The sequence below is a fragment of the Lissotriton vulgaris genome, chromosome 3_1, assembly GCF_964263255.1.
Source record: "Lissotriton vulgaris chromosome 3_1, aLisVul1.2, whole genome shotgun sequence".
Lineage (NCBI taxonomy): Eukaryota > Metazoa > Chordata > Amphibia > Caudata > Salamandridae > Lissotriton > Lissotriton vulgaris.
The window spans coordinates 901,704,480-901,728,981 of record NC_141689.1 but is presented as its reverse complement, the minus strand read 5'-3'; the positions used below and the strand labels follow the sequence as shown (position 1 = coordinate 901,728,981).

The 24,502-nt window shown below is 42.9% G+C and overlaps 1 protein-coding gene across 2 annotated transcripts in view; it reads left to right on the top strand.

Annotated features, from left to right (window-relative positions):
* DOCK8 (dedicator of cytokinesis 8) overlaps nucleotides 1-24,502 on the top strand; it is a 719,019-nt gene that overhangs the window by 27,874 nt on the left and 666,643 nt on the right. For both annotated transcript variants that reach the window (XM_086961229.1, XM_086961230.1), the window contains exon 2: nucleotides 23,953-24,055. In XM_086961229.1, the coding sequence (XP_086817355.1) occupies nucleotides 23,953-24,055 (103 nt within the window). The remainder of the gene's footprint in view (nucleotides 1-23,952; nucleotides 24,056-24,502) is intronic.

The following is a 24,502-nucleotide window of genomic DNA, read 5'->3' as shown; positions in this document are numbered from 1 at the left end:
TTTACAGCACGCTATACATTTCACTCATTCTTGGCCAAACATTCATACACCACCACTATCCACACTCACACATATATAGGTTCCAGTGTCAAAAATGCTACTGCAAAAGTAATAAATAAAGACAAAGTTTTTCAGTGTAATACAAATTATTCTGATGATCTGATAAAGGAAACCATCCTTTTACTATTTACAGTCCAATCTTAAGTTCTATATGACCCAGAACCAGATTGGTCGACGCGTTTCGAACCCCAGTGACTCAAGGGTTCTCCTCAAGACCAATAGTGTTGCTTGAATCTTGGGTCCAAGTTGACCACCTGTATGCCACAAAGATTGGCAGCAGTCAAACAGAGTGAGGAAAGCGTAATGATTCGTATCGAAGGACTGGAACTACACTAACACGTGTCAAGAAATAGACGGAGTGGCCGCAACGAGGACAACCTGCCCACCCAAGAAGTGGAAGCGGCCCCCATGAGTAGGAACCCGCGCATTGAGCGGCTCCTTCTGGTGTGACCTTGGAAACACAATCTTTGTGGCATACAGGTGGTCAACTTGGACCCAAGATGAGGCGGTGACTACCGCTTCATGGGCATCGAAACTTCCAAGACGGCAAGTATCCGTCACTTGCGGCTTCTGATCGTCTCGCGGTAAACCTACTTGGTTACTGCTCGAGATGCCCCGTGGATCCAAGTGTTTTTCTCCTGAATGAGGAAAAGACACACCCTTTTACACCAGGTCGCAATTTTGTGGTCTTCAAATTGAACGAGGGCTGGGCACACCTTAGCGTGTGCGGACCACCCCGTCCAATCCTCACGGTCCTGACGAAAACCTAAGAATCTTTTTAAATGGTTGAAACATGTAGACCTAAATATGTATTTTTCTTATAATATTCACATAGCACACTTCGCTATTTTTAACGCATTACACTTTTTGAGAGACCAAAGCTTTCCTAACTAGGCACGGGTGCCACACTGGTTTTATAGGTGTTCAAGCACTCAAGAATAAAGTCTTGAAGTGAGTAGTTTTGGCCCCTTTTTAACACACTTGTCACTGTAATTTTATGCACATATAAAAGAAAAACAAACCCGCTCCACTGTAGTCAGGTGTCGTAGCACACCCTGTGGGCACTCGGCCTATGGGGTGGGACCCCGATGATGAAGCATGTCACCAACCAGGTTGGTGAGTGAGGGGTCTTCTTTAAGGACATGCATTGTCCGGTAACAGGTTGGGGCACACTGTGCTGACCTGAGCTTTCAGCTCTAGAAGCAGAGATTGTTCTGTTTTTTTCCCTCAGGGGGTACTCCTCCATTGTTGTTACATAAGCTTAAAGAGGCCTGCGACACAAAGAACAGTGCAGACTTCTGGAGGCTAGTAAATCATCCATTATTTAATGAAGGCACTGTAGTAAATTTAAGTGTTACTATACCTGTGTAGAAATGATAAGAGCATTTATGTTGCATATTTGCTGGAGATAGTGAATACACATCAACTACCTGCCCTATCACAGAAAATACTGTTCACTTTGAATTCAAAAAGGTGAGGGAAAGTAGCAGGGAAGGCTCCGGGCCCTGCTGGGGTTCCAGGTTACCTTTTTTAAATTGGTATGTATAGATCTTTGGGAGCTCCTGGTTACACAACATTTGAATGCAGAAGCCGTGATCATATTCTATTCTCGTGGAAGCAAACGATCATGATACCCGTTTTTAAAAAGGGAATCCGTGCGCACCCAACGTGCTTCCGGCCGATCTCTCGGATAGATGTAGAAGTAAAGGTGTTGGGTAGGGTTTTATTGAGGCTTTTATCAGATTGGGCTAATAATAACAATATACTATTTGATAAACAATATGGATTCAGGCTGGGACATGGCACAAATGAACAGAATTTAAATCTATATTTGATAGTTAGCAAGTATACGGTGGCTAAAAAGAGATAACTGTAAAGACGTCCCAAAGATAAGACGCAGAATGAAACCCGCCTTGCTTTACCCAGATGACATTGTCCTTATTTCTCGGACAGCTAATGGCTTGCAATCTTTACTGAACCATTTTTATGAATTTATGGAAAATTTGGGTCTAAAAATTAATTTGACCAAATCACATTCTATGACTTTCGGACCAAGAGGCACCAAGAATCGAAATTTTGTGAAAAAGGATAACAAAATAGGTAAGTTGGATAGGTTTAGCTATCTAGGCATATTGCTGGATGATAGACTGTCCTGGGTGCCCTTATTGAAATCACACACTCAATCCTTTAATAGGGTGGCTCATAACATTGGTGCCTTCTCTAGGCGTTTAGGTCCCAGTCACATAAAGTCCATATTACACCTTTACAATGCTAAGTGTCTCCTGGCTGTAACTTACGGGGCAGAAATCTGGGGTTATAAATCTCCTATATTAATACAAACAGCATAAAATAAATACTTAAGGAAACTGTTACGCGTCCAACAGAATGTCTCGTCAGAAATAGTTCATGAAGAGATAGGGGCAGGTCACATAGCTGACTATATTTGCTTGCGCCCGATACTACTATGGTGCTCTATATGGACTAAAAAAGAATTGGATTTTAATTGACTAATAGTAAGAGATTCTTTGAACTTGAACTTTAGTTATTGTATGCAATGTCTGAACTATATAAAAACGACCCTGTCTAATTTGGGCTTACTGCATGTATTTAATTCACCTGAGAAAATAACTATATCAGTTACTGCAGAAGTTAAGAAGGTATTTTTAGAGCATATTCAAGAATTTAGACTGCAAGACTCACAGCGTAAACACTGTTGCATACATCATACAATGGTCAAAAGTAGTGAAAGAATGGAACTTTGTCTAACCTTGGACATGCTGGTGAACCATAGAAGACTTTTAACATACTTTAGCCTGAATATGTTTCGGCAGCTTGTGGTAGGATGGCATAGGACACAGGCAACAAGACCCTCTTGTATGTTCTTGTGATGAGCCTTCTGCACTAGACACTTTACAAATTGTACTAATGTGCCCTAAATGGGCCAATGTGCATCAAAAGTATATATGCCCTTTATTTGCACATTTGAATTTTAAACACTCGAGACCTGCCCTTTTATATTTACAAATTTTAGAAAATTCTACTGTCTGCTGGTATGTGGCGAGATTTTTAATAGCAGTTTATTATGCTTATGCTTGATATGGAAATGGAGAGTATTTACTTAATGATATTATTTGCTGATTTGACTATTTTCGTGTGATTGTTTTATTGTACTTTTATGATTGTCAAATATAGTCGAATAAAGTAATTATTGATTGATTTATTGATAATCAACCAACTTATGTGTGCAGACTCTGTCACATGTGTCAGGGTGCACTACTCTTGCCCGTATGGTGCAATTTGAATTCTCACATAAATATTTTTCACATCATTATCATATTTAGACAATTTTTTAACAAAAAGCTGTTTACCAAACGTTTAGATGTAAACAAACATTTTCCGAACGAAACCTTAGCTTACAATTTTTACAGAATCCCAAATATTTTAAAGCTGTGCACCTCCGCCATTATCAGATTAACATTAAATTATAAACATATGGCTATTAGTCCTAAAGTGGCTCTTGGAGATAGCTGTCTTTAGTTTAAGTAGTGCATTTTAAAGCCTGTGAAAAAATATAGGTGTGCATGTTGGTTTTTGGGTCACATTATGATATTCTTCAAATGTTTGAATAATTACCTTGTAGCAATAGTTTGTTAACTTTACAAACAGATTGATCCTAACAGAGTCATATCAGATTGCTCTTAAAAGACATTTGCAATATTGAATCGATTCAAATGCTACTTTGTGACGCGTAATTGTTCTTCGCAAATTTGCCAAGCCATTCTTGGATTTATGTCCATTTGTTATTTGACTGCTGTTTTTCATTTTTCTTCCATTGTGCACTTCAGTAGTAATTATGTTGCCTTGAGTTGTGTCTAGAGATTACATTGACTAGATAACAACTCTTTTAATGTTGGTTTGCTGATTAAATTGATCTTAATTTGTTTGTTTTGAGCGGACTTTAATGAGCAGATCATACAATTTGCACAGTTTTGTATTTTATTCTTCTAGTTAAACAGTCTCTTTCTACAGCCATCTATTCAAAATCTCGTTCTAGTAAAGCAAACAGCGGTTATGCTGCGTTTATGCTGCGAACATTATTGAATTAACTTTAGTAAAACCTACAGATAGGAACTAACAGGATTACACCACAAGGTGTAATGAGGGCCAAGTGAGGGCCCAGCACCAGCCTGGTAGCTACAGAACACTCCCCGATACCCTTCAAACTTTAGACCGATTTTCATTCCAGCCTTTGTTTTAGCACTAATGCACAGATGCATCTTGGACCATGTAATCATTCCATTCCTCAAACCTTGATATAAATCACCTTCTTGTGGTGTCACCCAGTACATTATCCCTTTTTTCTTTGTTTAGTCTGGCTTGCTCTGGTCCTAGTTTTTTCCTTCTACCCCTCCGGCTCCTCTAGTTTTTCCCTCTCCCACTTCCTGTGTAGCCTTTAGCCTTCACCTGTGCACTGCTCCTGCCCTTCATGTGAATTCAGTGCTTATTGTTCTTGTAAATCATTTTCCTATTAACTCTCAAACGTGGCCTAACTTGCTGCTCTGCTTTCAGAACACAATCTTGTCTTTTCTGAGGCTTGTTCTAATATTCTGTTCCACTTGCTCAGTTCCCTCTGTCATCTTTTGTGTTTGTGGTAAAAAATCTAGGTATTGTTATGAGAGTGTGTCAGTGATTTGTGAGAATTCTTGTTCCAGATACTCTTTTTAACTCTCTTCCCCCATTAGGCCAGCTCGGTTTCTCCTGTGATTCTGTAATAACAACTGTTCCTTTCCTATTGTGATGTCTTTTAGATGCAGACTGATCATTTTCATAGAATATGTAAATTATCATTTATGGTAGTTAGCCTATTGTTCCTCTGATTTGAACTTTTCTATTGTTTATGCTATAAACATTGGTCGGTGTACTGCATATTTGTCTTCTTCCTAGATTTTTCTTCTGCAAACGTTATGCAATTCCTGTCCAGTCTTCAGATTCCTCTACATCCTACCTGCATTTAGCTCCTGTTCTTCCTCTTCGAGGCCAAGTTAGCACCTAGTGTATGCTAAACCCCTCCCCCTGAATATTATTGCCAAAGCAGATCCTACTAAACATGGTGTGGTATCTCCCACCTTTATGCCCCCCCGGCGCCTCCGCATGTAATGGTGCTGCTCGCGGTGACATCACTTAGAATGTCACCGCGACCAGCGTTCCAAGGCGAGCGCCCGGGGGTTAGAGCGAAGCTGCCTCCGTTCAGGTATGTTGTGGCTGAGGTCGTTAGGTTTACACTGAACCTAATAAACGTTATATGCTAAGTTCAAAGTATCGTCCTGGTATTTGTGGCGGCTTCTACACTGGCGACGAGGGTCTTTCAAGATCTACGAACTCAACACGCACGGAAGAACGGAAGGTGCAGCTGGAAGTAATAGAGCATCTGTACTCTCTTGAGGCAGACCGAAGTACGGAGGAAGTACCGAAATGAGGAGCGACAGCAGGTTCAAGGGTTAGTGAGCGCGATCCCGTAGCAGACTGAAGTGCAGAGGGAGGATCGTAAAAGGAGCGACTGCGGGTCAGACTGTTGAAAAGTACCGGTCCCGGCTAAATAGAAGTAAGGCAATGCCCGCCAGCTGTCCATAGGTGCGCTGTGTTCACCCACTAGTAACCATCCAACTGTGGTGAACTGCGACAGGGGTAAAGGAAGCGTGTGCAGCGGCTATTGTAGCGGTTGGCTGACGAACTTTACAGTGAAGCGCGAGGAAGGATAGTGAGGAGGAGCGTAAGCGGGTCAGAGGGTTTAAAAGCATCTGTCCCTGTTCAAGGAAGAAGGAAGGTAACACCTGTCAGCTGTCCTTAGGCGCGCTGTGGTAAACACACGAGTATCGAACTGTCTGCCGTGAACTTGTGACAGGTGTCATGAGAGCGAGTGAAGCGGCTGCTGTAGCGGGTGTCTGACAGACATTACTGTGAAGCGCCAGCTGGATCGGTTCACTAACCAGCGTGTGACTGTCAGTTGATACGTAGAGCCAGGTGCGCTGTGCCCATACCCACGAGGGGAGACTGGTGTGAGCTCGTGTCAGGCAGTCACAGAAGCGTGGTGAGCGTACACTTTAAACCTATGTCCAACTTATGTGCAGTGTAGCGCCAACGTCGGAAAGCAGGAGATGCACAGGATGGCCTGAGATGTCTGCAGGGAGTTTAACATTACGTGGATGTGTGGCAGTAGCAGCGCGATGTTTGCCTGACTACCCTCGATTCTTCGGCAGCGTTTGTGTTGCCCTCATCAGGAAGCTGTCAGCGCGCCAGGACGAACTTCCCAGGGTCATCACCTTCTTCTGTATTACACGGTGAAGTGACTGGCAGCGTAAGCAGCGCCCTACCCCCTGGTGTTTTGTTCAATTTAAAAGGAAAACTTTTGCGCCCTCCCCGTTTTGAAATTCGTTTTGGCGCAACGGCTTCGTGAATTTCAGTCTGTGTGCAACCTTGAAACTTGTTTGGATTCTCCTCACGAGCCTGTGGCATTCTGCTCTGAAGGGTGCTGGCTGTGTTTGACACTTTTGACTAGACGAAGAATCATAACTGTGGGCCCTCCACTCCGGTTTGGGAGTGAAAAGCTATCCTCTTGTGTACAAATTGGTATCCACGTGAACTGGCGCACTCGCCACTGTGCCTACATATGTTTTAAATGCTTCCCGAATGCAAAATGTAGAAGTAGAGTGTTAGTTGATTTAATGCACCCTGTTATATTTGTAGACTGAGAATAGCACTGTGCCCTACTTGTACACTGTAGACTAGCTAAACTTACATTGTTTTCTTGGTTTTCACCTTGCCATATCGCTCAGTGACACTGTACCATGCAGAGTGTGACACCTCCACCCTTTTTCCTGACTAACCCCGGTGATCCTACTATTCAATGGAAAAAGTGGAAGAAAGTGTTTTTGAATTATGCTACTGTGTGTGGGCCAAACCTTGGACTAGAAAGGAAGGTAGCATTATTGGCGTATTACCTAGGAGCAGAAGGGGAAGAAGTTTTAGATCACCTCCCAGATTTAGGGACTCAGGAAGCGAGGGGTCTTAATGAGCTAGAAGTAAGTCTGAAGAAATTGGATTTACACTACCTCCCTAAGACGAGCACCATAATGGAGAGGTATCATTTTGGGAAAAGAGCACAGAAGGAGGGGGAATCTATTGAAGATTTTGTCTCTGAATTAAGGAAACTAGCTGCGACATGCAAGTTTGGTGGTGCAAGTGAGGAAAGGATCAGGGATCAGTTTGTGTTAGCTTGCAGAATGGAGCGTGTACGTGAGGAGTTATGGCTAAAGGATGATCCACTTTTGAGGGAGGTTTTAATTATAGCAAAAAAAAGTTGAACACATGTTACAGTGCGTCAAGGAAATAAAGCAAGACACTGGGGAGAAAAGAAGCGAAGATGAGCCCAATGTGAGTTAAGTGGTGACCGAATGTGAGGCTGTGTCTGTGATCAAATGCCAGAAAGTAGCGGGTAGAGAGCAGAAGGAGAGCAAATTTGGAGGACTATTCAAGGGCACCTGCTATAGATGTGGCAAGCAGGGGCATCTAGCCAATGACAAAGAGTGTCCCGCCCTCAGGTTCACATGTAACAAGTGCGGAAAGAAAGGTCACTTTAAGCAGTATTGCAAGAGTGGACAAGGGTTCAGTAGACAGAGTAGAGACAGGACGAACGTAGTTTGTGATGAAATTGTAGTGCAAGTTAACGAAAGTCAGGTCCAAAGCCTTAATGACACCACGTGTGAAGAAATTGTAGTGCAGGTTGATGAGGGTCAGGTCAGCAGCCCCAAAGCCACCATACAAGTGGGGAGCACTGAGTTAGAAGCATTGTTTGATTCCTGTTCTAGGATAACAATCATTAGTGCAAGAGAATTCTCCCGTGTGTCCAAGGGGAGGATAATTTTGAAGAAAATGGACGTGAAGCCTGGAGGGTATGCGGGTCACCCCATCTCAATGAACGGTTACTTTTGGGACAAAATTGAATACAGGAACAGGACAACAGTGTCCAAGGTGTACGTGTCTACAGTCGGGGATAACTTTTTGGGGTGGCAAGCACAGAAGGAGTTGGGGGTCTATCTCAATCCTAATAGTAATCCCCAGATCTTGATACAGGAGATACAGGAACAAAAGGAAGATGTAGTGTCTGAGTTCAAAGAAGTATTCAGAGAAGAGCTAGGATGCTTAAAGAACTACTGTCACAAGATAAAATTGAAAGAGAACGCAAAGCCGGTCGTGGCCAAGGTCAGGAAGCTTCCCATTGCCATCCAAGAAGAGGTGAAGTCTGAATTAGAGAAACTGTGCAAGGCAGGAGTCATCGAACCGGTGGAAGCGACGGAATGGTTGGCACCCATCGTAGCCGCCAAGAAAAAGGATGGGTCGGTTCGGCTCTGCATCGATCTGAGAGCGTTGAACAGAGAGGTCGTGGTCGATCGATTTCCTCTACCGAACATCACCCAGATGATGAGCATGCTAGAGGGGGCAAAGGTGTTCTCCACACTCGACCTCACCTCGGCTTACTTTCAGATCAAACTGCACGAAGAGTCGCAAGAACTCACAGCGTTTGTGACACCCATGGGCGCGAACAAGTTCAAAAGGATGCCCTTCGGGTTAGTCTCGGCGGCTGCCGTGTTTCAGAGGCTCATGGGAAACATCTTGAAAGACATCCCAGGTGCCGTGTGTTACCAGGACGATGTGCTTATATTTGCAAAAAACCATGAAGAGCATGATGAGAGGCTGAGACGCGTGCTGGGAAGGTTCAGGTCGCAAGGACTAATGGTGAAAAAAGAAAAGTGTTTTTTTGGCTGCGCAGAACTGGATTTTTTGGGACACAAGGTGACAGCTGAAGGAATCTGTCCCAAAGCCGAGCTCCAGAACACCATCGTAAATTTGGTGCCCCCCACAAGCAAGGACGAAATCAAGTCATTTATGGGAATGCTGGAGTTCTATGGAAAATTCATACGGAACCTTGCAGGAAGGACATACGCCATCAGGCTGCTACTAAAGAAAGAGACGGAGTTCAACTGGAGTCAGGAGTGTCAGAGGGAGTTTGAAGATGTAAGGAGGGCACTAGCAGAAGCCCCCAGCCTAAAGTCTTACATACCCAACCGGGCGACAGTGGTCACCACCGACGCAAGCGCTAAAGGGCTGGGAGCAGTCCTCACTCAAGTAGGCAAAGACGGAGAAGAAACGATAGCTTTCGCCTCAAGATCACTCCAGAAGTCTGAAAACAACTACTCGGTGATCGAAAAGGAGGCTCTGGCAGTATCCTGGGCATTGGGAAAATTCAGAGACTTCCTGTGGGGCACACAGTTCACTCTTCGTACTGACCACAAGCCGTTGATAGAAGTCTTCAGCAAGAAGGGCCTGGATGCCATCTCCAGCAGGATCAGGCGTTGGGTGGTCGGCCTCCAGGAATACACCTTCTGTGTCGAGTACGTCCCGGGAACGCTTAATTTTGCAGCAGACTGCTTGTCAAGACTTGTAAATGAAAAAGAGGCGAAGGAGACGCATGACAAGGTGGAAGATGAAGCGGATGAACATCAGATGGAAAATGTCTGCGCAATCCAGAGAGCATTAGGAGAAGAAACATGGAAAAATGCACTGAAGAAAGATGAAATCTTGGTGGAGGTGTGCAAAAGAATAAAAGACAGGTGGAAACACGAAGATAAACGGGAGGAGGATCTGCGGCCATACTGGGTTGTCAAAGACAAGCTGTCCAAAGTCGATGAATGCATGTTCAGGGGGACAAGACTAGTACCACCCGCGTCGGTGAGAGAGAACCTTGTTGAGATAGCTCACGAAGACCACATGGGTATCACCAAGACAAAACAAAGGCTCAGAGAGAACTATTGGTGGCTAAGCATGGACCTTGCAATTGAAAGGAAAATAAGAGACTGTATTCCGTGCAGCAACAGCGACAACGTCTTGAAACAACTGACACCTCCAATGGTGTGCAGGCCGCCACCGTCAGGACCCTGGGAGGAGTTGGCGCTGGACATTGTGGGTCCATTGACTGGAGAAGTGCACACGCCGTATATTCTGGTGCTCATGGATATGTACTCTAGGTGGCCCGAAGTGAAGTTAGTAAGTGAAGTCACAACTAAGGTCGTCATTGGGTTACTGCAAGAGGTGTTCGTCAGGGAAGGATTACCCAGCAGCATACTCACGGACAATGGGGTGCAATTATGTTCGAAAGGGATGGAAGACTTCCTTGGGGAGAGAGGCATCACACACAAACGTTGCGCTTTGTATCACCCCGAGACCAATGGCATGGTCGAGCGTTTTAACAAAACCATCAAGGAGAGTATCCAATTAGCCAAGGCCAGTGGCATAAGCTTGAAAGAAGAAGTATGGAGGCGGATAGAAGCGTACAGGTTCACACCGCACCAAACGACGGGAGTCACCCCATTCGAGTTGCTCCGTGCAAGGATACCTAACACCAAGCTATCCCCAGGGTGGATGGGGTGGCACAAGGGATGGCCGGACCACTCCAAAGAAGCGAAAAGCTTGGCGAAACAAGAGGGAGCCATGGTGGGGAGAAAAGAAAGATACGACAGGCTCAACTCTACACGGGAGGCTGGGTTTAAAGTAGGGGACGACATTAAAATCAGGACCCCTACTGGTAGAGCAAGTTGGTCAGGATATAGTAGTCCCACCAAGATCACTAAATTGTTCAGGAATGCTGTGAAGACTCAGGAGGGGAAGATCTGGAACCTGGGAAGAGTAGTGAGATTTCACCCACCCGGGCCGGATCCCTGTAGTGGAAGGGAGGGCGAAGGCAACGCGGAGGGGAACAAAGATCCAGACGCCAAGAAGCCGTTGCCGGTCCCCCACCCGGGGGGTAGGTCTATCCGGAGAGTGACCAGACCCCCCAGATATTTTGAACAATATGTGATGATGTGATTCCTTGTAATACTATTGTTCTTCTGTTGCATTCATATGTTTTATTCCGCAGGGGAGGGGGATGTGTGGTATCTCCCACCTTTATGCCCCCCCGGCGCCTCCGCATGTAATGGTGCTGCTTGCGGTGACATCACTTAGAATGTCACCGCGACCAGCGTTCCAAGGCGAGCGCCCGGGGGTTAGAGCGAAGCTGCCTCCGTTGAGGTATGTTGTGGCTGAGGTCGTTAGGTTTACACTGAACCTAATAAACGTTATATGCTAAGTTCAAAGTATCGTCCTGGTATTTGTGGCGGCTTCTAAACATGGCTCCTGAATTAACCTCCTCACTTTGTTTACATACCATGCCATTAGTTCGTAGTTTTCCTTTTTATTCAGCCTTCTTTTTTTATTTTGTCCGTGATTGTTAACCCTCCGTTATCCAATGTCTGGGGTACTAGAAGCAACTTTTTGCTGAGAAAGACCCTCCTCCTGGTGACCACAATTAGTACAAAAGTATGAAGTTGGATTTAAAATATACCCGAAAAAGAGAGTCATATAGCTGGAAGTCTGTACAGGAAGTGAGACATGATGCCATTTCAAGGGCAAGGGAGTCATTTTCAGAATTTTTGTGTTGGCTTCCACAATTAGCAATGGTAGCAGTGTGTAGTATTGGAAATCATGTTTTGCTACTCTAGATGTTTCACCATCTACACCCAGCTGGCGTCAAGCTAGAGTCGAATCCACTTTTAAAACCATTGAGACAATTTAGCATCCTCCCGTGGTGACTATAATTGTGCAAACTATGGAGTGTGTTATCTGTATTTTTTTTATGTCTTCCATTCCAGCACATTTGTGAATACATCTGTCGTTAATATGCTTTGGATACATCTTTTTTAATTTATGAATAAGGCTCAGCATGGGGACGTGTGATTCCTTGCAATTGTCACAAAATCATAAGACATTTGGGGACAGATGTATGAACTATTTTCCCATAGACACAGAATGGGTAAAACTGTTTGATACATCTGGCCCTTGCTCTACTGATTTGTGCAACTCAGAGTATAAAAAAAGTTACTTGAACATTTTAAGATTGGTTCTAAAGAATTCAATGGCGTTTTTTATCTGTGTTGCAAGCAGCTATATTAGTTACAATAATTTCTTAAAAATTCACAAGTTAGTATTTACAATCACATAAATGTATAACCATGACACGCTCCCACCCTACTTGATATTTATTTCTGCAAAACACTATAGGCCCTATTACGAGGTTGGCGGTCTGAGGACTGCCAGATTCATGGTGGCGCGGCGATGGCTGATCCAGCCACGCCGCACGACTGCTGTTTCTGGCATAGGAGCAGTGGTCAGAGGCCGCAATATGTTTGGCGGGACCGCCATGGTCCCGCCAATCATATTACTAGTTTCCTCTCAGCCAGGCAGGGAGGAGACAAAGGGGGCCCTGATGGGCCCCCCTGTGCCTCAAACATATGTGGATGCACACAGGGGGCATTACATGTACCCTCCTGTGTCAATGCACATAGGTTCCTGTATAGCATGGACTTTCGAGTCCATGCCGTGCAGGAACCTTGTGCGGTGTTCCCATTGCGGTGCCTTTTTAAAAGGCACCACCAACTTTAAAAGTGAACCGCTGGGGGAATCACCATGCTGCCTACCTGCCAGACCACTGAAAAGTAGTGATCTGATGGACGGGCGGCGGCGATCTTTGACAGAGAGGTGGCCCAGCAGTTTGCCCCCCCTGCCACCGCTCTGCTGAAAGTCGTAATGAGGCCCTATGTACTGAGGTGATAAAATACCAAATAGTCACTGCTGTCTTGGTTGCTTCTGCTAGACTGGTGATTGGCTTGTTGTTGGTCAAACCAGTTAACTCTACTCTTTTACTTTCATATGGTTGTGGAACTGAATAAGTGACCTTGAGAGTAGTGCATTTTGGCCCCTGAGCAAGGCGACTGCAAAAAAATGTACAAATCTGCCCTGGCTACTAAGTTTATTTCAGGCAGCTGGGTATCATAAAGTATCCCTCTAAAATATTGGTTGTTTGCTTGAGAATCCAGTTCTTTCTTGTTACTACCATTTAATGGTGGTGATACTGCTCTAAACCTGTAGATGTGAAACCTAATAGTGCATTTGTTGAGCATTATAGGTTCAGGCCAGTGATAACCTTTTCAGAAATATTATATTCAGCATAAAGTTACCTTGTAGGTGTTCAGTGATGTGCACCTTTGCCTTATCAGTGACACATTGGTATAAGAAAATCATCTGTCACCCATAACATTTATCAAGATCATTACCATTAAAGTGGAAAGAGGTGGGTCTTAAGGACAGATGTCCTGCTATTACTTTAAAGAACTGGGACAGAACATTCTTGAAAAGTTGCTGTTAATAAGAGGTGTTGGTCTCCGCAATATCTGTTTGTAGACTATGATGACCTCAGCAAAGTGCATAAGAAGGCAATAAGGCTCAAGCAGGAACACAGGGCTGCAGTGGGTGTCTGATAGAAAGATTCATGAGCCATTGAAGGTTCTGTGGGAATTTCACTGCAACTTCAAACTGGTTTTCTATTGTACCGGCACCAAGTACAGCATCGTAAAGCCTGGAGAGATTAAGTCTCTGTAATCCAGGTGCAGAACATGACAGGAAGTTGCATTTGAGTTGTTGTAGATGTCGGATAAGGTAATAGGGAAGATGAATAGTGTTGAACAATTGTATCTGAACATTTGGGAGATGAGCACAGGAAAGACTCTCTTTTGAAGTGCCAGATAATAAAAGCAAGTCATTGTCCATGTCATGAATTTTTACAGCAGGCGCAGGAGCTGCACAGGTATCCAATGAACCAGGCCAGATCTCTATTTGGCATGTCTCTGAAGTAGGACTTATCAATTAGAATTCAGTAGTTGAGGCATTCATTTCCATCTCTTTTCTTACCATCCATTCATTGACAGTTTATAAGCAGTTTGAAATTATAACCGTAGAAGAGGCTGATAAGGGTCGGTATTGTAATTGGTGTAATGTATTGTGGGTATACTTTTAGGGCAGATAAGAGCCAAATACCTGAATCAGTTATATTGGGGGAAGTTGTGCTTGTTGGTCACCACAAGCAAACATAATAAACCTAGATCTGATAATAGTATGCTGTTGATCAGATTGGAAGGAACCCCATGAGATAACCAAATGTCATACCCAAACCTGCCTTAACATTCTGATAGATTGGGTGATCTACACTGTTGAAGCAGCTGATAAAACTAGAAAACTCACCCATATGGTACCACATAAGACACCCCACCTGTATTAAATCACGCACATTGATCCTTGTACAGATTCAGTTCTTCTCATGAAGTCCAGCCAGACAAAGTAAGACTCAATGCATTTGTAGTGTAGCCCCACCACAATCTTGGCACATCGAAACAGAATCAAGAAGCAGCAGTAAGCCATTACCTTTAATAAATCAGAGGAAACGTCACAGGCTTTCTTTAAGGTCGATATCATTTTCTATTGTGATGAATGATGGAATCCCACCTATTGGGAGATGTGCTGATAGAAAATACTTCTGATCTGATAAGTGGAGACTTTGCATGAATGCAAGTGAGATCCTGAGCATTCACTTAATTTTTCCAGTCAGTATATCTTTTATATAACAGTATTCAAATATTTATGAATACATAAAGTCAAGACAAAAACTAAAAAACATAAATAGTGCAGTTGTCTGTCATGTATATACAATCTATGATAAAACTGCACTTTTTCTTTCATGTCTCAGTTTATCTGAACAGATGAAAATAAGATATAAACTGCATAGTGATGATTCAGAGCAAGTATTGAAAAGTATCTAAAAACCTTTGAAGAAATGTTTTAAAAACATTGATAGTCTATCTGCCATTAGGTAAGATTCCCGCTGGTCTGCAAATGCCCATCATTATCTCTGTAAAGCTGGGAAGCCCAATAGTACTGTTCGAAGTCTGACAGACCTCTCCCTTATAGGTACCCCTCATTAGAGTGCACAGAGAAATTCTGGTGGAACAACCATCCCAAAGCAGCCAGTGAGTGACACCATTCACTCGCCAAAAGAAGCTGTCCGATACTTCGCTGTGTGTATTCTGTAAAAGGCTGAAGACCTTAGGCAACGTAATAATCTTCAACAGGGCTGCTCTTCCCATGAGGAATAGTGGGAGTTTATGTCAGTGGTTCTCTTCATCAGTATATGTATCAAGTGTCTGCCCTAGGTTCTTACGGATAAATTGAGTCAGATCCCTTGTGACATATATTTCCAGGTATCGGAAGCCCTCTGAAGTCCACAGCAACATGTTGTCCCAGTTCTCAGGGCGTTCACAAGGTGTGAGTGGGAAAGCTACCAATTTGTGCCAGTTGATACACATCCCAGTGTATCCCCGGAAGATCTTTACTATTTACAAAACACAGGGAATAGAATGACCCAAGTCGGACAGGTGTAACAGCACATCATCGGCATACAATGATATGTCTTCCCAGCCAAGTTCCCAATGGAGCCAAAATGGCACATTTTGGCTGGCACAAATACAATCACTGTGCTTTGAGGCCTAAATTGTCTTGGCTTATGCTTGAAGGAAAGTCAATAAAAATCATCCTAGCTCGAATATCACTTTGACAAATGGCTGAAAGATGTTGTGTTGCTTACTCAAACTCAGTAAGCGAACAAGGGTTCTGCTACTTTCAATCATGGAAAAAGCAAAGACAATTTACTATCAAATCAAGGCCCCTATAGTGGCATGTTCATTGAATGAAACATACAGAAACTTCTCCCAAATATTTCTTTAAAAATTCTTATTTATGATAAAGTTTGATAGTGTATCCACGCACAAAATATGTGACTGCACAATTCAATTCTGATGATTTGACATATGATCTAAATTAAGAATAGGACGTGATCTGAAGAACTTGATGTTGTATATTTTCATTTTTATATGTATATATAGTAATGTGTTGTGATGTGCATATTTATGTAATGTTCTCACTTGCTTATGTTTGTGATGTGATTTATTTATGTTATCAATAATATGTTGACAAATATTTTGTGTGTGGATACACTATCAAACTTTATCATAAATAATATTTGGGAGAATTTTCTTGTTTTGGGATTAATATTTTCCCCCCTTTTTTGTAATTAATCTTTATGTTTCATTCAATGAACATGCCACTTTAGGGGCCTTGATTTGATAGTAAATTGTCTTTGCTTTTTCCATGATTGAAAGTAGCAGAACCATTGTTTTTTTACTGCTCTAATCCCCAGGTTCTGTGCTTTACTGGGTAACCCCATCGTTACTAATGGCTTACTCAAACTCAACCGAAGGTTTAACCTATTTCTGAATGAAGAACGGTCCTTCCCTCTGGTATGGTCATCATTGACTACAACATATAATATTCTTAGGTCCACTACGCTTGCATCACAAAGCCCCACGCAGCCATCTCCAAAGAATACATTTTTTTTTTAAATAATCTTTATTAATTGTATATTTAACACAACGGACAGCTGTTGGTAGAATATAACAACATACATGTTGTAGTACAGCACCATTCGCATTATTGCACCCATTAGGTATGGGGGCGAATCACCATTATCAACATTACAGCTGATCAAGAACAAAAGAATTTATAGTCGAGGTTGCTAGATTGTATTGTATTGTAATTGCATTTGTATAGCGCTTACTACCCCTGACGAGGCGTCGAATCGCTTTTCGCGAGTAGCACGCTACTCCGGGACCCATAGAGGATTAGTGTTGAATTAGTACAGTGAAACATGCAAGTACATTTTAAGTGGTGTATGATGATGGTGAAGGCTGACACAAACGCCGAATCGGTCCTAATCTCAAGAAACTAAACTGAATTCTAGTACACTGGAGTAGTGCTCAAAATATAAACAACAGCCTACATGATACAACAGCGAATCTTTCACCTCACTGATAAAGAAACAAGCTGACTCCTGGGTTCTGGAGGCAGACATTACCCATCGCAGGCCTCACTCAGTGGAACCTTCTCCTGACAGCCCCTCAGTGAAAGAAAACCCTTTCCCTTCTGTAAGAAAGTGAGGATCTCTTCAACACATCACACTTGAGCAGACTTTTGTTTTCCACTTAATCTACTAATTCATCCTTGTTTGAATTATGGACATAAAATACAAAATGAATAAGTACACTGTACTGAAAACTAAATAGGACGACTGTTCTGCAATTTTTGATGTTTTTACGCATGAAACCAGCTCAACTGAAGCAGGAGAGTAGACCTAACTAGATGGTTTCAGGTATATTTAGATAGTGCTTTAAATGCGTATTTTTCACATTCGTTTTTTGTATTCCATTCTTTCGCTTGGACCGAGAGAACGTGCTGGCTCGCCCGGATGTGTGCTTATGGTCAGGCTGCGGTGAGGAATAATGATGGACTATGCTAAACGTGTTTGCTAAACTTCGCGGGTCAGTGGACCGATTGCATTTGAAGTGTGGAACCATTTAGGCTACGAACCGCCCAGCGCGAGACGCCGCCGGCATATTTACATCACATTTGCAAGGCTTTGTTTGCTGTTGTTTTTGTGCACCACGTAAAAGTACGTGCTCTGTTTGTAGTGTATTTGCTTGTCATGGTGAAGACACCATGACATACACTGTAACGTACAATTCAAAACAATGAGTTGACGCTTGAAAATATGGCGCAGTGCTTCGTCCTGGCCTGCTCTGTGTTTAAAAGCGAGCGTCGACATGATGTATACCAGGAACAATTACAAACCGACGTACACTGCAATGATTTAAGCCTTTTTCATGCAAGGGCATTTGGAAATGGCTTTGCTAAGTCTCTGGTAGAAGGAGCAACATACGATTTGCACCGGCTCTGAAGAACTCTAAGGCCAAGTACCTTCTGCTGAGATGCATGTCAGCCCCAAAATAGTCTGTTAATTTTCCATTCTACAAGTTGTCCCCACATGTCTGAAGCAACCTACATTCAGGGGCCTAAGTTCAGCAAGTTTAGGTTGATAATGCATTAATGATTATAGTAATTATGATTTGTGGCGCAGCAGTACGCAGCATCATATTTAGGATTTTTTCAGACCCTGGGCAAAATATATTTGGGACTCTGTTGGGAGCAATTTTGTAATTTTATTACCCATGTTCTGCTCTTAAGTCCACATGATATTGAATTATACCTTAAACTTTCTACCACAGGGGCAACCTAAAACAGCCAAAATAGCTTTTCAAGGAGCTCCAAAAATCCCTACACTGACACTTGGTAAAGAGAGAGACAGAGTGAGTGATAAAGGTAGGCAAAGAAAGGGGAAGAGGTTTAGATAAAGAAATAGACAGGAGTGAGATATGGACAGACATATCACCTAATCAATGGGCCCCTTGAGGACGACGGCCCTGGACAATTGCTCACTTTCATGCCGTAGAACGCCTCTGCCCGAACGTTTTTGGCAATGTTCCACCATGTTCCAGGTTGGAATGGTCTGATGCTGTGCCCCAACTGGCATTTGGAGGTGAACCATAACAGTCTGTGAAGCACTTCGTCCATTACGGGTCTGTTGTGTCGAAGAATGCAGTCTGTCTTTCATAACATGACAGGTCATGATATTATTAAGTTAATGATTCCAGTTAATTTTCCTATACATAGGAGGCAACACAGGAGAGTTGCTGTCTCCCTTGCTCGGGCCTCTAGTGCAATTTAGATTCCATTGTGACTCTCAGAGAAACCTCAGTAAAGACCACTTGCTGCATTAAACATTAAAGGGAAGACAAAAGGAAAGCTAAGAATATATAGAGAAGACAGAAAAGACAGAGTAGTTCAAAGGTCACAAGCAAGCACTTCTCCCTTCCTACATAGCAAAGCGTGGGCCACCAGGTATACACAAGCAAGAACATACCTAAACAAGACAACAAACACACCAAGACAGTCCTTCAGAAAGAAAACTATCCAAACACGTAGACACTTAAAAAAAAGCAACCATACCCAAACATAACACCTTACCCAATTGTAATAATCACACCAGCACCATCCCACGCTGAAAACAGTACCAAGCAAAAGCCATAATAACAGTTATACACACTTACAGTAGATCATTCAACCAACAGCTGTCTTATAAAGCATTACGTTTAAAGGTGGGTCATTAGTAGAGGTAAGTCTGCACCTAACACCAGCATTAAGGCCACCAACGCAATATAAGGTTCAGACAAGGTCTCAAGAAATGAGTCACTTGCTCAACCCTTGGTAGCTGGCGACAAGCAGACAGGCTTAACTTAGGAGACAGGTATGCAAAGCATATACAAGCATGAATACATTAAATAAGTAAGACATACCACACAATATAAATCCTACACCAATTTATAAAAATAGGAAATAGTTATATCTTTAAAATAGCACCAAAAGGGCATAAATTCAATATTGGGAACCGGAGATATGATTTAAAAAAAAAGATTTCTAGTGCATAAAAACATGTAGCACCAACTTGGAGCATCTGGTCCCGTTCGACCGGAACAAAGTCAAAGTTTGAGGCTGCCCACGATGGAGCTCTGGTCGGATACACTACGCTGAAGGCCGGCCCGGACTGGCCATAGCGGGCACCGGGCAATCCCTCGGTGCACGGGTGGGGGCCGGTTTTGTTACAGGGCCGGTTTTAATCGTCCCTGTAACAAAATCAGCCCACAAACGGCCCCGGCAAAGTGCTCGACCTCAACACCCCCCCCCCCCAACACCCCACCTCAGTGGGGAGGGGGAGTGGGCCGGCCGAGCACTTTGCCAGGGCCGGTTGTGGTTCCCAGTCCGGCCCTGGCTGAAGGCCCCGGTCCAAATTTTTATTTCGTACTTAGAAACTTCTGGAGGATTTTCCCTCTACGTCGTGCGGTCCACTCCAGCAGGCCAATTTTGATGTGACGTCGCCGGATTGCTTCTCTGCAAGGCCCCGGTCAAATCCTGGAAGTGTGGAGCTCCGAAACTTTCAGCTAGATCAACCTGAAATCCAGACTGGGTCGCGGTTGAAGCTAGTCAGCTTGACTCTCCAGGTTGGGTCAGTCCCTTTTCCATAAGTTACTCCAAACTTCTGAAGCTTATTCCTGAAGTTCCCTTTGAGAGTTCAAAGTGTGCAAAACACACATCCAAGGGTCTAGTAGCTCTGAGATAGTCTTTGGAAGTTTGGAACTACAACTCCTACAATGCACTTTGCCAACTTCTTAAAGGCCCTCCGGGCTGAAGACTTCTTGAGGTAGATGATGCAGGGCAGCTCTGTTAACTTGTTGCCTTCAGGGAGTTCACTCCTTAATCTTTTTTGAAGCAATGCAAAGTCCTCAGGGCTGTAGTAACAAGTGAGTAACAGGAGCGTTCCTTCAGATTGCAATACTTTGGGGTGCAGACCAGGGCTCCAGGTGGGCAGTTCTTCTTCTTTTAGCTTCAGGCAGCATATCTGAGTTGCTATGCAGCTCTCACATATCTATTTTATGATCTGAGGTGACATGCAGGGGGCACCCCTGTCCAATGAGGTGTTGGGTGCCACCCAAAATCATTACGGCTTCCTCCAAAGTGTGGAATATTATTGTCCCACAAAACACTACACTTCAAGATGGAAGGTTCCTCTCCAGGAGAGTAAGACCTGTCTTGACCAACCTACTGGTGAGGCTAATTTCCATTAACACTCCCCCTCCAGACCTTCTGCAAATTCCATTCCGGGGCTTGCAATCTGGCTGAGGTACAGGAAGAGGTGGTATGCTTGGCATTCCTTACTGTCCTGCTCTCTTTGTAGTCCCTTTTGATAAATCTTGCGCCCTTTCTGATCTGCTCTCCACAGCTGCAGAGTTCCCCCCACCAGATAAGCTCTGCTCCATGCAGGCACTTATAATCTCATCAAAGCAGCTTGGCTAAACCTGTTAAGGCTGACTAATCAGGAGAGGCCGCTAGAAGGCTGGGTTTTGGATCACAGGAAAGAAAGTTCTATAGCTTATTTTCATGGTAGCCAAGGATGACATGTCATTGATTCTTTAATGTACCTGCAACCCCTTGGAATATAAAGTGACTGTTCTCTAGTGTGTTTTGCAGTTTGTAAACCTTGCATTATCATAGGTCTCAGAAAAGTCAGTCAATTTTGGACTGCTGGAGTTATGGCTCCTGTTTTCCCACGGGAGAGAATTTCAGCTGCCATAATGGAAGAAAAAAACCGAATTTTGCTTATAAGAGAAGTCAGTACACCTTTTCCAACCACAATGCTATTTTCTAAGTTCTTTATTCATGTTCAGTTCCCAATCGGCTTTACACCTGTGCCAGCTTTTAAATAGGCCTGTTGATGGAGAAGGATCCCAAATCTTGGTTATGAACTGGTGAGAAATTCTTGGCTATTCCTTAAACATAGATAGCTGGGAAATTATGTCTTATAATTTCAACCATTCACTAGTTTCACGTTTTATTTTAATCTTGAAGCAAATACACATTCTGACATATAGTACGTTGGTGATGGTGCTGAGTTGGAACTATAGAGGCAGGTCATCCTGCTGGCTTTGTGGCAAGGCTTACTCATATGCTCAGAATAGAGGTTTTTTTCATTTTTCTGTAGAGAGGTAAATGAACACATATTCACAGACCTGCAGCTTAAAACCTTGCAAACAGTAAACACTTATTGTGGTTTTTATGCAGGATGAAGTTGGCTGGCTTCTCCAGAAAATGCTGTGCATCTAATGAGGAATACTCTGTATAACTGCAATGTAATTTGGTAGGACTTTGTAGAACTCTATGTCTGATTGCCATACCCAAGATTTGTGTACCGTAATTCTTTTTTGCATTTATGCACTGCCCCCTTTTATTGTGCACCTCCTTTTACATTTCATCCTTTTCTGTATTTTGTTTGTGTTTGTTCGCTACACACGCCTGAATGTGGTTTGTTTCATCTCATATATCATTTTCGGATTTAACATTTGGTTATTACAGATTTTGTTCCACAATTATCAAGTAGCATGATGTCTCTGTTATTTTGTCCGTGCTTATCTAATTTAAGGTTTTAGATGGGTATACAGTTGTACTGTTTAGTAAGTACTCATTCTGTAGATTTTGGTTGGTAACTTTGTTATGTCACGAAGGGCCTCATTAGGATGTCTGGTGGGTCGGTGGTTTTTACCTGCCCGACATTGTAGGTTAACAGTCCGACCACCATATTAGGATTATGGCGGTCCGAGGTAAACCTGCAGGGGGATTCCGACATGTCTGTCAGACCGCATAATCTCTTAATGATGGCAGCTCTGCCGTCGGGATTATGATGTTGGTTTATGACAGCCATTCCATGTCGGCCTTTCCAGCATGGAAATGTTGTCGTAAAGCAACATTGGGGGCCTCTAGCACGGCCCCCTTTCTCCCTGGTCCTCTGCAATGGGGCCTGGGGGACATGGTGCCTGCCACACAGTGCAGGGATGTTTAAAAACCTCAATTTCTCAATGGAAAGTTGTGCTGCAGGTCTTTTCTGCCCTCCGGACAAGCTTTCTTTGAGAAATGGAGGTTTGCGACCGCACCATGGGTGGTCGCATCAAAATACTGCGGTCAGAACCGGCGACATGAGGTCGGGCGGTTCCTTTCCACAATGGTTTCGGGTGGACAAAAGTTTGCCCGACATCGTAATAAGGTCCAGAGTGTTTTTATATAAATAAATATATAAAAATGCATTTTATGAAGTTGCAGACTGGGGTGAAAGGTGAAGTCTTAACTCCCTTTATTAATTGTGTCTTTCTTGCAAGTAGTAATCCACCTTAAATGCGAGACATGAGTATATTTATGGGCCTTGTTACCTGTGTTATCATGTTGTTTAAATTTACATAAATGTCCACTCTGCAGCCAAGTAATTTGTGTGTACTCAGGCACACAGTACCCAACATCACTTTCCTAAAATACATGAAATGGAATCTACCTAAATATCCGCTAAAATATTTTCAGAGCACTGGTTCTAACTGTGACTTTTAAACTTGCAAAAGTACATTTTGTCTAAACAAATAGCTTATGAAAAATGTTGTAAAGCAAATGATGATTACTAGATCAATGCAATACGAGTGTTAATGTCTTTCAACAAATCTGATCTAGGGCCTTTCATGCTAAATTGGATTGGTCAAAATGAGATATGAGACTAATTTCAACTTTCATGCAGTTTACTAGTATGCCAACATAATCCATCCTTGAGGGACATCTAAAATTGTCCATCGTCTCGACTTCTTAAGGGCATCCCTAAATCATCAACCATTCTATATAATAAACAAATCTTTCATTTTCATCGTTACCCCGACAAGTGTTTTGGGAGCCTCATTCACTCAATACTTAATAATTACAACATTGCGTGAGGTACCACACTAATGTATTAGGTGATCAGGTATCAATAGTCCTTGATGTCTTCGTTACATCTCCACCCCGTGTTGCAGTCTTCAGAATATCACTATCCAGAGATTTGCACTTCTCATATCCGATGCTATGTTTTAGTGCCACACTGTAAAACTTAGGAATCATAGCAAATATTCCATAACAAAGCTTATAGATTCTAGTTATGTTAAGCTCATGCTATTCATGTTTTGACAATGATTGACAATATTATTACTTTATGCATAGCATATCGTGACACAAATTTCCACTTCGGATTGATTGCCTCTTTCATGTTCCTATTAGCTCTTTCCTACTAAAGCAGAATGTGAGTTAGAATTAGTGATACAGAATCATCAACTGGGTGTATTATTTGTAGAGAGGTGGGTAAAAAAAGGCTTTATTACATTACAATGTTTTCAATTTTCGATGGTTTGGTGTATTTCATTTGAGATCAAATTCTGCTCAGGATGGAGTCTAATAATTATTGCCACCTCTGGCGCTTCCTCAACTATGGTCTTTAAAGATGCTGCTGGAAATGGTTCGGGATTGCACTTTTTTTTTACATCAAACTGGAACTTACTTGTACTAGAGCATTCAAATGAAAAGGTGGAAGACATTCCGTGATTTTACCATCACTTTGTAATTTAGGTATTCGTCGGCTGAAATAAGAAAGCAGTTTGTCCAGCAGCCCAGCCCGGCCTTGTTCCACCAGCGCAGCACAAGCAGCTCCGCCTCCGCTCCACTGCAGCTGGTGAGTAATGAAACCCATTCTGTGGGCGTATGTGCAGATGAAGGTAAAGGCACTCAAAGGAAAACATATTAGTCAGGGGTGTTCAGCATAGGCCGAGCAGGGTCCATGCCAGATTTCAAGGATAACCCCTGACTTTGTATATTGGTAATTAAATCTTGTGTGGATATCCTAAAAATCTGTCATAAATGTCTACATTGGCCACCCCTGAAGTAGATCATTGAAGAAGATGGCTTTTTTATGACTTGTTTTTCTAGACATTAATATAGCAATTTAGATGAATTTCATTGATACATTATGGCCCGAGATTTGCTTTCAAACCAGGGACCTGCTCTTCCATTGAGAATTCTGGAAAATATCTTTGTGGTCAGCTGTATGTTGGGGTCATGGAGTAATGATTAAGAAAACCACATGTATTATAAAGTTTATGTTTTAATGCTTGTGAAGTAA